The sequence below is a fragment of the Poecilia reticulata genome, linkage group LG1 (assembly GCF_000633615.1).
Source record: "Poecilia reticulata strain Guanapo linkage group LG1, Guppy_female_1.0+MT, whole genome shotgun sequence".
Lineage (NCBI taxonomy): Eukaryota > Metazoa > Chordata > Actinopteri > Cyprinodontiformes > Poeciliidae > Poecilia > Poecilia reticulata.
The window spans coordinates 17,155,738-17,166,326 of NC_024331.1; the positions used below are offsets into that span (position 1 = coordinate 17,155,738).

The 10,589-nt window shown below is 38.9% G+C and overlaps 2 protein-coding genes across 3 annotated transcripts in view; one reads left to right on the forward strand and one right to left on the reverse strand.

Moving 5' to 3' along the window:
• Positions 1–132: 132 nt before the first annotated feature.
• On the reverse strand, positions 133–6,487 carry LOC103463473 (uncharacterized). Of its 2 annotated transcripts, XM_008406843.2 has the most exons (11): positions 6,186–6,487; positions 6,025–6,097; positions 5,270–5,366; positions 4,905–5,159; positions 4,724–4,825; positions 4,489–4,603; positions 4,290–4,399; positions 4,063–4,196; positions 2,237–3,636; positions 1,505–1,606; positions 133–636 (listed from the first exon to the last, which is right to left on the reverse strand). In XM_008406843.2, exons 1-11 carry the CDS (start codon positions 6,220–6,222, stop codon positions 629–631), a joined length of 2,433 nt encoding a protein of 810 aa, XP_008405065.1. In that variant the 5' UTR covers positions 6,223–6,487; the 3' UTR covers positions 133–628. The 2 variants fall into 2 exon arrangements, with proteins under 2 accessions (XP_008405065.1, XP_008405073.1); XM_008406851.2 differs by lacking the exon at positions 5,270–5,366.
• A 2,505-nt stretch (positions 6,488–8,992) lies between these two features.
• The window catches only part of LOC103463466 (group XIIB secretory phospholipase A2-like protein), a 3,613-nt gene continuing 2,016 nt past the window's right edge, over positions 8,993–10,589 (forward strand). The window contains exons 1-2 of the mRNA XM_008406831.2: positions 8,993–9,522; positions 10,307–10,395. Coding sequence (XP_008405053.1) covers positions 9,261–9,522; positions 10,307–10,395 — 351 coding nt within the window. The 5' untranslated portion in view covers positions 8,993–9,260. The remainder of the gene's footprint in view (positions 9,523–10,306; positions 10,396–10,589) is intronic.

Below are 10,589 nucleotides of genomic sequence, written 5' to 3' on the forward strand. Positions count from 1 at the left end.
GTTACTGTGACTGAACGTATTGTCAAGAGGTAGAGTCACCAGATCTGGCAATGCAGACGAGCTGAAGCGTGTTACCATAGCAACACGCTTCAACACACACTGGTGCAGTAATTCATGCAAATGGAGATCCAACAAAGTATCACATCCTTTTTTTTTTATTAGCCTTTTATAAAATTCTGAGAAACAGAATTTATAGTTTTCATCAGCTATAAGACAATTCCATAAAAATGAGCATAAACACACACTTGAAATATGCCACTGAAATATATCCCTTTGAGTGGATTGAATCTAAAAAAAAAAGCTTCACTTTAATTAAATTACATATTTAGATTTTTCCAATTATGAAATATTTAAAACTAGCCAATGCATACAAGCTACACTGAACTCCAAACATGCATCACAGGTCTGTGTTTTTTTTTAAGTCTTTAAAAGGCGTTTCATTGGTTTTGCTCCAGATTTTTTCCATTCTCTTTCTTCTGATTCTGGCCTCCCTCTCTGTCCGCTGTGGAGCCAGTGGGCTGAAAGGTGAGCAGTGTGAGCGAGATTTGTTCACCTGAGCCTTACTTACACCTGGACTGGTGACAGACGGAGAACGGCTGAGAGGGGGGCTGCCGGTCTGCCAGGTGTCTCAATACACTGCCAAAAAAAAAAGAAAAAAAGTCACCACTGTACCAAACTATATTCAAAGTGCATGAGACGGAAAACTTGAATTAAATTGCACCTTTTGTAATTGCACTAAAAGTCTCGAAAAGTGTTGCTACAAAACCAGGTTTAAAAGTAAAGAAAACATTAACATTGTTTACATCATCCTCAACATTAATTGGGAAAGATATCTTAAAATAAATTTATTCTATTACAGCACCAAAAAAACGCAAAGGAAAATAAAAAAAGGAACTAAAAAAAAAAATCCAACAATTTGATTACATTTAGGATTTTTTTTTTCCATAATCACCCCCTGACAATTTCTTTATTATAATTTTTTTTTCCATTTACAATTCTGGTTTTACATTGATCAGTGTGTTAATATTAATTATTACATAATATTAATATTGTGTTAATCTTCATATCTACAGTAATACAATAAAAGTTTAAGAACAACTACACAATCATGGATGAACGAGGAGACACATTCATTTCACCAGCACACAGTTTGGAGGACGGCAAGAATCAACGTCTTTGTTTTTATGGTAGGGAGTCATGTTCAGGGCAGCGCTTCAGTACTGCCCCTTGTGGATGAAATGAGAGTTACAGCCTTACATAGTGAAGCACCTTGTTTTCAGCCTCATTCGTCAAAATTCTAGTTCCTTCTTCAAACTGGGCCAAGTTCTAGTTTGGAATAACTGGGTTTCTCAACGTGGCCCTCATCAGTTACTACGATTTCTCTAATGTTGTTCGACGTCTATTCTTTTTGCCCTCTCCTTTTCATCTTCTAAAATCAAGTTTAATCAATCTACTGTTAAATACGACACCGTTTTGCCCAGAGTACATAAATAACTTGGTGTACCTGACTGGTCTCTGCTCTGACCGGAGCCCTTTTGTCCTCCGTCCTCTGGGTACGGCCTCAGCTGCACAAAGAGGGACTTCAGGATTGAAGGTGCTGAAGCATCTAAACAAGAGCGCACAAATATTAAAATGAATATTTGAAAAAAAAACAAAAAACAATCTGTTCATATTGTAGCTTTTTACTACAGTCACAAACTTCAATGGGACTTTATTGGACAGACAAAAACAAAGGACTGTAGGGGAGAGGGGAATTTACACGTTTTTATTAAAACCTTTTCATTCATTTGTTCTCCAAGGTGCACAAAAGCTGGTTAAACTGGTAAAGCATACTCATGTGTTATAGGAAGGCCCAGTCAAAGTACAAACCCCGGAACCTAAGTGAGAATGTGTGGCAAGACTTGGAAACTGATGTTCTCCACCCAATCCTGATTGAGCTAAAGAAATCCCAAAACACGTGCAGCAGTGATTGCAGAAAGAAAAGTTGTTCTACAATTTATTGCATTTGGGTAAAATTCAGACAGGTGGACTTGAACGTACTCATTTGGTGAAATTGCACTGGATTTTATTTGAGGATATCAGAGTAAAAGGATTAATACAAATACGTTTGGATGTTGAAGCCATGAATCATTTTTTTCCCTCACTTTCAAACTAAACCGCTTTGGGTTGGTCTGCCATAAGACCAAATATAATACATTAAAGTTTGAAAAAAAAAAAACACTGAAGGGTCTTTTACCTTTTGGGGATGAAATGTCAGGCTGGTTCTGATTCGTCCGACTTGAAGACGGCTCACAAGCGGAGCCGGATAAAATGCTGCAAACTGCAGCCGACGGCGGCTTCACAGCATCGTTTTCAGTTTTGCAGCGCCTGTGATGCATTCTAACCTGGGATGGGAAGCACCTTCGATCAGTCTCTCTCTGTTTGGGTTTTGATGCCACACTCTCAGCCGACTTCTGCCTGCAAGGAGGAGCGGCGAACTCCGCCGTTTGAGTCTTTGAGCTTGGAAAAGAAGGCGAATTCTCACTGAGAGGGGAAGCAAAAAGGCTGCAGAAGGGCAAGGAGGGAATCTGGACATCCGCAGACCGCTGAGGTCTCACAGCTGCAGTCAAAGAGTTTGATCCTGGTGTAACACCGTCAGAGAGTGGGCTTGCAAAAAGGCTACTGAACGATCTTTTCACGGTTTTATTACTTTCAGATGAAAAATCTCCCTGATTTGCTGTGTCGCTGCTGAATTTTATGGAGGTTTTAGAAGAGTGATGTTCTAGTGTTGCAGGTTGGGCATCGGAATGTTTCCTTTTGAAGCTTGGAAGAATATTAGTGAGTTCAAAGTGATTAACTGCAACATCACCCGCTTCTCTTCTTTTCTTACATCCAATTACAGGTTCATCTGGAACAGCACCTCTTCCTTTGGAGAGATCCGGCTTCGGATGCTTCAGAAGACACGCCTGTCCTGCAAAGAGTTCAACGGGTTTAGTTCCTGCCAGCGAATCCTCGATTTCTCTGCTTCTGGAAGACGCAGACATCTCTGGACGATGCAATAACTTTTGTTTGAAGCAAGTTTTCTGCCCCTCCTTCTCGTCCCCAGATGTATGAGAGAGAACTGGTACGGAGTTTGGAGTCGGGCGGTTTTTCACTTCGAGACACGACAAGCTCTCTGGCAATGTTTGTCGACATCCATTCTCTATAACTCTGAGAGATGAACGTGGCTCCTCTATTCTAAAAGGAGGAGCTTGGATCTTTTCTGAAATGACATGAGGTGCGTAACATACGGTCCGCTCTCTAGGACGATCAGGTGTTTGGCTGTTAGAGGAATTATCTGCAGATTTACTGGAGCTGAAGACAGCTTCAGCTGAGTTGGGGGCTTTGGGTTGGTTTGGATGAGGTCTGTCAGAAGAAGTTTGAGGGTGAGAGGCAGATGAAGTATCCTGACTTGCGGGAGTTTTGGAGAAACTGAAGAAAGTTCTGGACAGCTGAGGTCCAAGTATGGCTTCCACCGAGTAGCAGACTGGCTCCTGTTGGTTCTGAGTGCTTGGTGAAGAGCTGGGAGGCTGGTTGGCGTCTGACGCACACTGTTCTGTAACATCAGGCTGCTGGAGGGGTTCCTTCTCAGCATCCGTGCTGTTGTAAAAGCTTGGCCTGGAAAATGAAAATGGATACAAGTTCAACCTGAATGATAACTCTCACTCTGCGGTTCCACGAAAAGGCGTCTAAAAGCCACAATCTTTAACCTATTTTAATTTATACACCACAAATCAGTGGCAGAAAGTGGCACACAGCTGTGAAATAAAAAAATGGCAAATGTTTTTTTTTTTTTGCAAACGTATAAAGTATTCACTTAGCATTATCCTGCCACCACTGTGTTTGACCATATGGTGTAAAATATTAAGTATTGCATCACACAGAGCATTTTTGCATTTATCTCATCTGACCAGAGCACCTTCTACCAAACGTCTGTCGACTCCTTTTACATTTTCTGATTTCTGACCCATTTCTGAAATTTTAATCAACTCAGTATTCATGTACTACTTCGTGTCATGACTTTTAAATCTCGTTTTTTAACACCTGAGAGGTTGAGAGATCAAATCTGGGTTCTTGTTTTCTTCAGCAGGTTTGGTCTCCTGTGCGTCCATCTGCTGTTCTGACTCCTCTTTATTTGTCTTTGCAAGTTGGTAAAAGGCTCTTTCTTGTTCCATGGCCTGGAGTGGGAACACATTAACCTCACTTAGATGTTACAGCACAAAGAAATGCACTTTAATGCTCCGGATTCCCTAAACAGCGGCATTACCAACCTCCTCCAACAGTTTTTCAGTGACGTCGTTGAGCGGCTCATGGGAGAACCTGCAGTTTCCTTCTTGCAAACAATTTCCTTTCTTGTGGAAAAACTTGCACGGAAACGACTGTGCTGCCGAGTAAAGGAAAACAAGAAAACTGTCCTGCCATTTCTGACAGTGAACTGTGCGATCAAACAAGAAATAGGTAAAAGGATATCATGCATGTAAGGGCAGCTCTGCCCGTTGATGCAGAATCCCCTGATGTAATATTTGCAGCCTTCTTTTATGATGTCGTTGTAACCTTGAAAATGCTCCAGCTGGCATTGATCCGCCTGCAAAGCAAAAAGTAATAAACAAAAAAAAAAACAAAAGCAAACAAAATAAAGACAAGTGAAGCATGAGAGTCAGGTATTCTTTGATCCTGTAACTTGTTAGGTTTTTATGGAGCAGACCTTAATGCATCGTCCGGAGAGAAAATGTCGACACACTAGACGCCCGTCCACCAACAGGGCGTTCTGGTCCTTAAACTCCTGGGTCATGAATTTTGGTCTCTCCTAAATGAGATCAAAGATGAGATGACCAACCAAATTTCTCATATTTTCTCTGAGCATATCACTGTCCACCTATGTTCACCTCCTTTATTGGTCTTGGGCCTCTATCATCATGATGCCGATTCTTCCCCTTCTTCTTCCCTTTATTCCTTTTCTTTTTTTTGCCAGAATAAGTTTGATAATTCTGACCGCTGCCGTTCTGCCTGAGGTTGCAAGTGGAGTTAAAGCTGTGGTTGTATTTCTGGGCTGGAGAAGAGCGCTCACTCTCTATGACCTGCTCCTGGCAGGGTTTGCTCCAGGAGGTAAAGTTGTCTTTGGACTGGAACTGATGAAATCTCTTTTATAAAAACGGGAAAAAAATAAATAAAATATGACATAGTAAATGCAAAGGAAATTTAGAAACATATTTTGCTAATTAACTTGATAACAGGTTCATAACCTGCTCACCTCATAACATTTGCACATAACTTTCTTCAGGCATCTCTGGACTGACTTATTCTGAGTTAATAATGTCTGATAATGTGGATGCAGTCTCAACATCATTCTATAAAAGTAAACAGAATCCAATAAAAATGCAAACTGGCCTCACATTTAAGTACCAAGTGATTTGGTAAATGGGGGAGATCAGGGTCGACACAATAACTGCAAGCTGCCCAGGTATAGTGTTTAAAAAAACAGGCTCTTCCATCACCATGCTTCATAGTTGGTGCAGTGCGTTTGTGCTGATATATTAGTTTGCATCAGTCGAAAGCACACTGTGGTATTGTTTGCAAAAGAGACTAAAAGTCTACAAATGACTGAAACATACCATGACACACTTACACAAATAAACCCAGGGCTTTAAATTGTTGTAGAGGTATTTACATTTTGGAGACAATCTCTTTAAAGAAAATGGGTTTTCTCCTTTCAATCAAGGAGTTTCAACAAACTGATCAAAGTTGTGCTCAAATGTTTTACTACAGATGTACATATTACAAAATAAACAAGTTTAAATAAGCAGTTTGATTAAAAACATGTAAATGACTAGGAAAAATGTACAAAAACACAAGAATGTCGATCAGTTACAGTAGCTAATGATTTATTTAGTTTTCTGCAACATTCAGCATCACTTGTCTTCTTATGGTTGACAAACTACATCTAAAGTTGACTTTAACGGATCTTAGTAAACTGACAAGTAACTTTAAATGTTTTAAGTAGTTCACCTTCTTGTACGAGCCGGGAATCTCCCACTGCGTTTTCCTTTTCCTCCCTCTCGAGCCATTCTCCGTTCTGTTGCTATGAAACACAGAGCATGCGCACAGATGCAGAGAACGCACTACCATTGCTTTATTCAATTTTACTCCACGACAATCAGCCGTTTTACCTGAATGTGATGTCAGATTCACCTGGGCTCCCCGCATCTTCAGTCATAGCAGACAGTCCAGAGAATAAGTTGGCAAAAGCCATTTTTTCCCCTCACGTGTCAGAACAAACTTCCCCAGCAGGAGCGTAGCGCTGTAAAATGTCCCTCAGAAACACTACCTTAGTCTGACTGGAGTTGAAATATGAGCATTTATCACCTGCCCTCTGCAGATACTTCCATGCGCTTAATTTATGGCCATAAACAAACATAAATCTAATGAAATTGGTCGCGTACCTTCCTCAAGCCGATGTTTTCTTCTTTTTTAAAAACATCGGTACTCAGTTTACTGGTGTTTTATCGCCGCCTTTTGGCCCGGAGTGTTAATCAGGGAAAATTACATTTTAAAACAACAGATTAAAAATGCCAAAGTTACAGTAGAATATTCATTGAAAAAAAATTTGTCAATATTTTCTGAAGAAATACTACACATAACTGTGTCTTTAGCTAGGTTTTAAATAATAAGTTCTTTTTTGGTTCTACAGGAGTTGGACTCACTGATTTAACCTCAGGGCAAAGTCCTGGAAATGGACTGTGATCTCTGGAGCAAAGAGATGTACCATCCAGTAACTGAACAATGAGTTCTATAAAGACAATTCAGCTTAAGATACTGATCCACTTAAGATTGTGTGACTCAAAAAAGAGACTGTTAAAAGTTTTCATCCCCTGAAGAATGTATTCCAGGTTTTGGGTTCAATCAAAATGTAACTCACAGTCCTAAATTCCAATTAAATCCAAGCTTTACATTTAATTCAGTCACGCTTTATGTGAACAGATAGGTTTTAATCTGAAACAGGACAAGGGAAGCTGAGGTGTAACATGAATTAATTTTAAACAAACAATAAAGTTAACCAAATAGTTTGTTTTAACAAGAAAGACATAAAGATAATTATTCTGTTTAACAGGAGTATCAGTCTGAAGTGGCCAATTTAAACAAATTTAAACTCAGCAATACTGAGAAGTTACCAGGCCTCTTTGCCATCACCATAATCTTTAGACAGTTTATAAGATTGAAATTGGGATTGAGCTGGACCTCTCAAAATGTTTAATAATAACAAACATATTAGTAAAATTAAAACTTTACTTTGATGCAAATTTTGCCTTGGGTCTAAATAATTGTGGATTTAATGGACCACATATTCAGATCAAAAATCAGGATGCAGTATTTTAAAGTCATGGGCACCACATTTTCTAGAGGTGAAATGGTACCTTTCAACATATAATGGAGCTGACTAGTTGCACAAAAGCTTGAAAATATAAATTGACTGTTAAAAAGTTTTACCTGTTCAAGAGATGAAAAAAAAAATCTAACAAATATTTTTGTTTTTTTGACTTTGAACTTTTAAAAAAAATCCTCATTGACAGATATTTTAGCAGTCAAAGGCAAAATACAAAAGCAACCTCTCAATCCGATTTCTTATCAGGTTGGAACAGTTTTAAATCAAGTTTAAATGTTTTTCTACTTTACTTATTAATCTATATGCTACACTAAAGCACAACTGAATGCTAGAAATTGATAATGACATGCTCCTTTATTTGAACTTTTCTTAAATCTAAAATGACCATATGCGTATGTGGAGTTTTAAAAATCTTTCAGAAAAGATCTTTCAAAAATCAGGCTACTGAGAAGCAAAAACAAAAGCTTTATTTCATCTATTTCCCAAAAACATCTGACAACCATGTTATTTCAAAAACACATTGAAGAAAGAAAGGTCAAAAGACGGTCAAAAAGGGTGAAGGTGTGAACCACTCAAGTCAGAGATGTATCTCTAAGTTGTTGTTCATTTTCCAAGTTCATTTTCTTCGTCGTGAGGATGCTTATTACTCAATATACCCACATTTCAAAGAAGAAGGCGGGTTGAAATCTGACCGAAACGCTGCTTTTAATGTAGCCTATTCTAAATGTTAGCACCTTTCTTATCTAAATGACCTAAAAGAAGAAAAAAAAGAGAGAGAGAGTGAGAGAGAGATTGCTTAATACATCTATGTATTAAGCTTACATGTATTAAGCATAATACATGTTCCTGCAGCTATGTCTAAATAGCTTCCTGCAGCACTAAAGCGAGACACTAAAGCGAGGTAGCCTCTTCCTGTCAGCTCTGACCTGTTCTGTGCTGCTGCAGCTGCACCTGCAGGCATTTCCTGTTGAAAACGGTCTCCAAGGACACACTTTCTTAAGTTGCTTTTTGTGTAACAAGTATGTATCAGACTTCAAATAAAAGTATTTAAACCTTGATTTTGTTGTTTCTTTAATATGTAATAAAAAGCAATGTTCTTTGGATATAACACAAAATATATATTGAGCTTCATTTAAACTTAAGAAATTATATGATAAGCTTTATACAAAAGTTAATCCTAGGACTTAAAAAAAAACTCTAAGCAGCTTTTTATGATAAAACTAAGCAAAATAAACATATAAAAAAATCTGAATAAGATATATAATAAAAACATAAGAAAAAATATATGTTCACACTCATAAAAGTTTTGGCACCCTGATTAAGTTTGATGCTTCTGAGGTCAGGACTATTAGGGGAAATGAACAGACATGATTTCAATTCGACACGTAATTAATTAAATTAATACACTCAGCAGACAAACTCATCATCAGCAGGACTGATAAAAGGCTGGGCCTGCTGAAAAGCCGAGATACCAGCTGGACTTTGTTCTTCCACATGCGAGACAGGTGTTGTGCCGAAAAGTGCGCGCCTGTCGAGATTTCTTTTCTTCGTCGCGAGGACGCGCATTACTCAATACACCCACATTTCGATGAAGGCGGGTTGAAATCTGACCGAAACGCTGCTTTTAATATATTATAAATGTTAACATCTTTCTTATCTAAATGACCTAAAAAAAAAAGAGAGAGAGATTGCTTTGCGATGCGCGTTCCCGCGACAGGCCATGCAAGTCTCAGCAGGCATGCGGTTTTCGACGTGACATCTGTCCACGTCCGACTCAAAGTTCAGGTCACGCACTAAAGTTTCAGTGTCTCCTCTGAGAAGACCTGACTCCTGTTCGCACTGAGCACGTCTGAGCGACAGGATGAGACGCTGGGCCCTCGTCGTGCCCCTCCTGGTGGGCCTGCTGACCCTCAGAGCTGCAGGTCAGGAGGCTGGAAACCCAGAAGCCTCACCACCTCCACCGGGTCCACCCTCTGATGGCAGCACTCAGGCAGGGGACGAGAGCGAGGACTGGGGGCTGAACTCCCTCAGGGGAGGCTTTGAGGCGGTCAGCGGCTACTTTGACTCCATGCTGGAGTTCATGGGTGGAAAAGATGGAGTGTGCCAGTACCGCTGCAGACATGGTAAATCTGACCTGGATTAATGGAATCGCATATTTTGATTTAGGGTTAAGTAACACACGATCTTATTGATTTTGTTTGAGTCAGCAAGCGTCTGTAAGATCTAACAGTACTTATATGTTGTTTTCCAAATACATTTATAGCTGAAAAAATTTTTTAAATAAAAATGTTAAATTAAGCCTTGTTTCAGACTATAAGTAAAATCTGTAACCTCTGCAAGACACACACACATATAACCTTTCAAATTGCCTTTACTGCCATATGGCATAGCTGATATTTTAGCTCTTCAAGACAGCAAAATTTTACTTCTAAGATCTTCCTCTATCAAAAATCTGTTTGTCCAAGCAAAACATTTTAATTACCACTTTACATTTTCTACATATTATTTTCTGATTTAAATGTATGACGACACATTAACATACATTTAGACATTTCCTGTTTTAGAATGAGAGTAACATTATTTTAAGTGACTCTTGTTATTTATTTTTTATTTTAAAATGGTTTTCCCTCTTCTCTTAAATGTGTAGGATTTACTTCAACTCTAAACGTAGAGTTGGAGCCAATATGTTTTTCTATATTGGCTCTGTTATCTGGGTGAGGCCCAGGAAACGGACTGTGGCCTCTGGGTAATAGGAGAGGGGTCATCCGGTCAATGGGGGACGTGTCAAATGTTTAGATTCTGTGTTTCTATGTGCAAACGTGGATCTATTTTAATCTCACAGGTATATTGTCCAGCTGGCTTCATGACCTACATCGAAATAATTTTTTTCTCTATTTTGTGTTGCAGGTAAAGCGCCTCTTCCTCGTCCAGGTTACAACATGCCTGAGCCTGATGGATGCAGATCATACTTCTTTGGCCTTCCTGTTCCAGATGGGGTAGGCTTTGTAGATAAAAGCAGGTTTCTGGGTTAGAAAAAAATCTATTTTATTCAATAATGCTTTTCTCATAAATTCTACATGTAAAATATTTATGTAAGGATAGCTGATTACATACATGAAATAATAACAGAATGAACTTGGATGTGACCCAGAGGATAAAACCTAATATCAAGCTCAAGCATATATATATA

Excerpts from the sequence above, each read along its gene's own strand:
- LOC103463473 (XM_008406843.2), bottom strand. The coding sequence starts at position 6,222 with ATGCGGGGAGCCCAGGTGAATCTGACATCACATTCAG. Across the intron at positions 4,400-4,488 it reads GAGCTGCCCTTACATGCATG|AGTCGTTTCCGTGCAAGTTT; the intron begins ATATCCTTTTAC and ends ACTCGGCAGCAC. Across the intron at positions 1,607-2,236 it reads TGACATTTCATCCCCAAAAG|ATGCTTCAGCACCTTCAATC; the intron begins GTAAAAGACCCT and ends GCTCTTGTTTAG.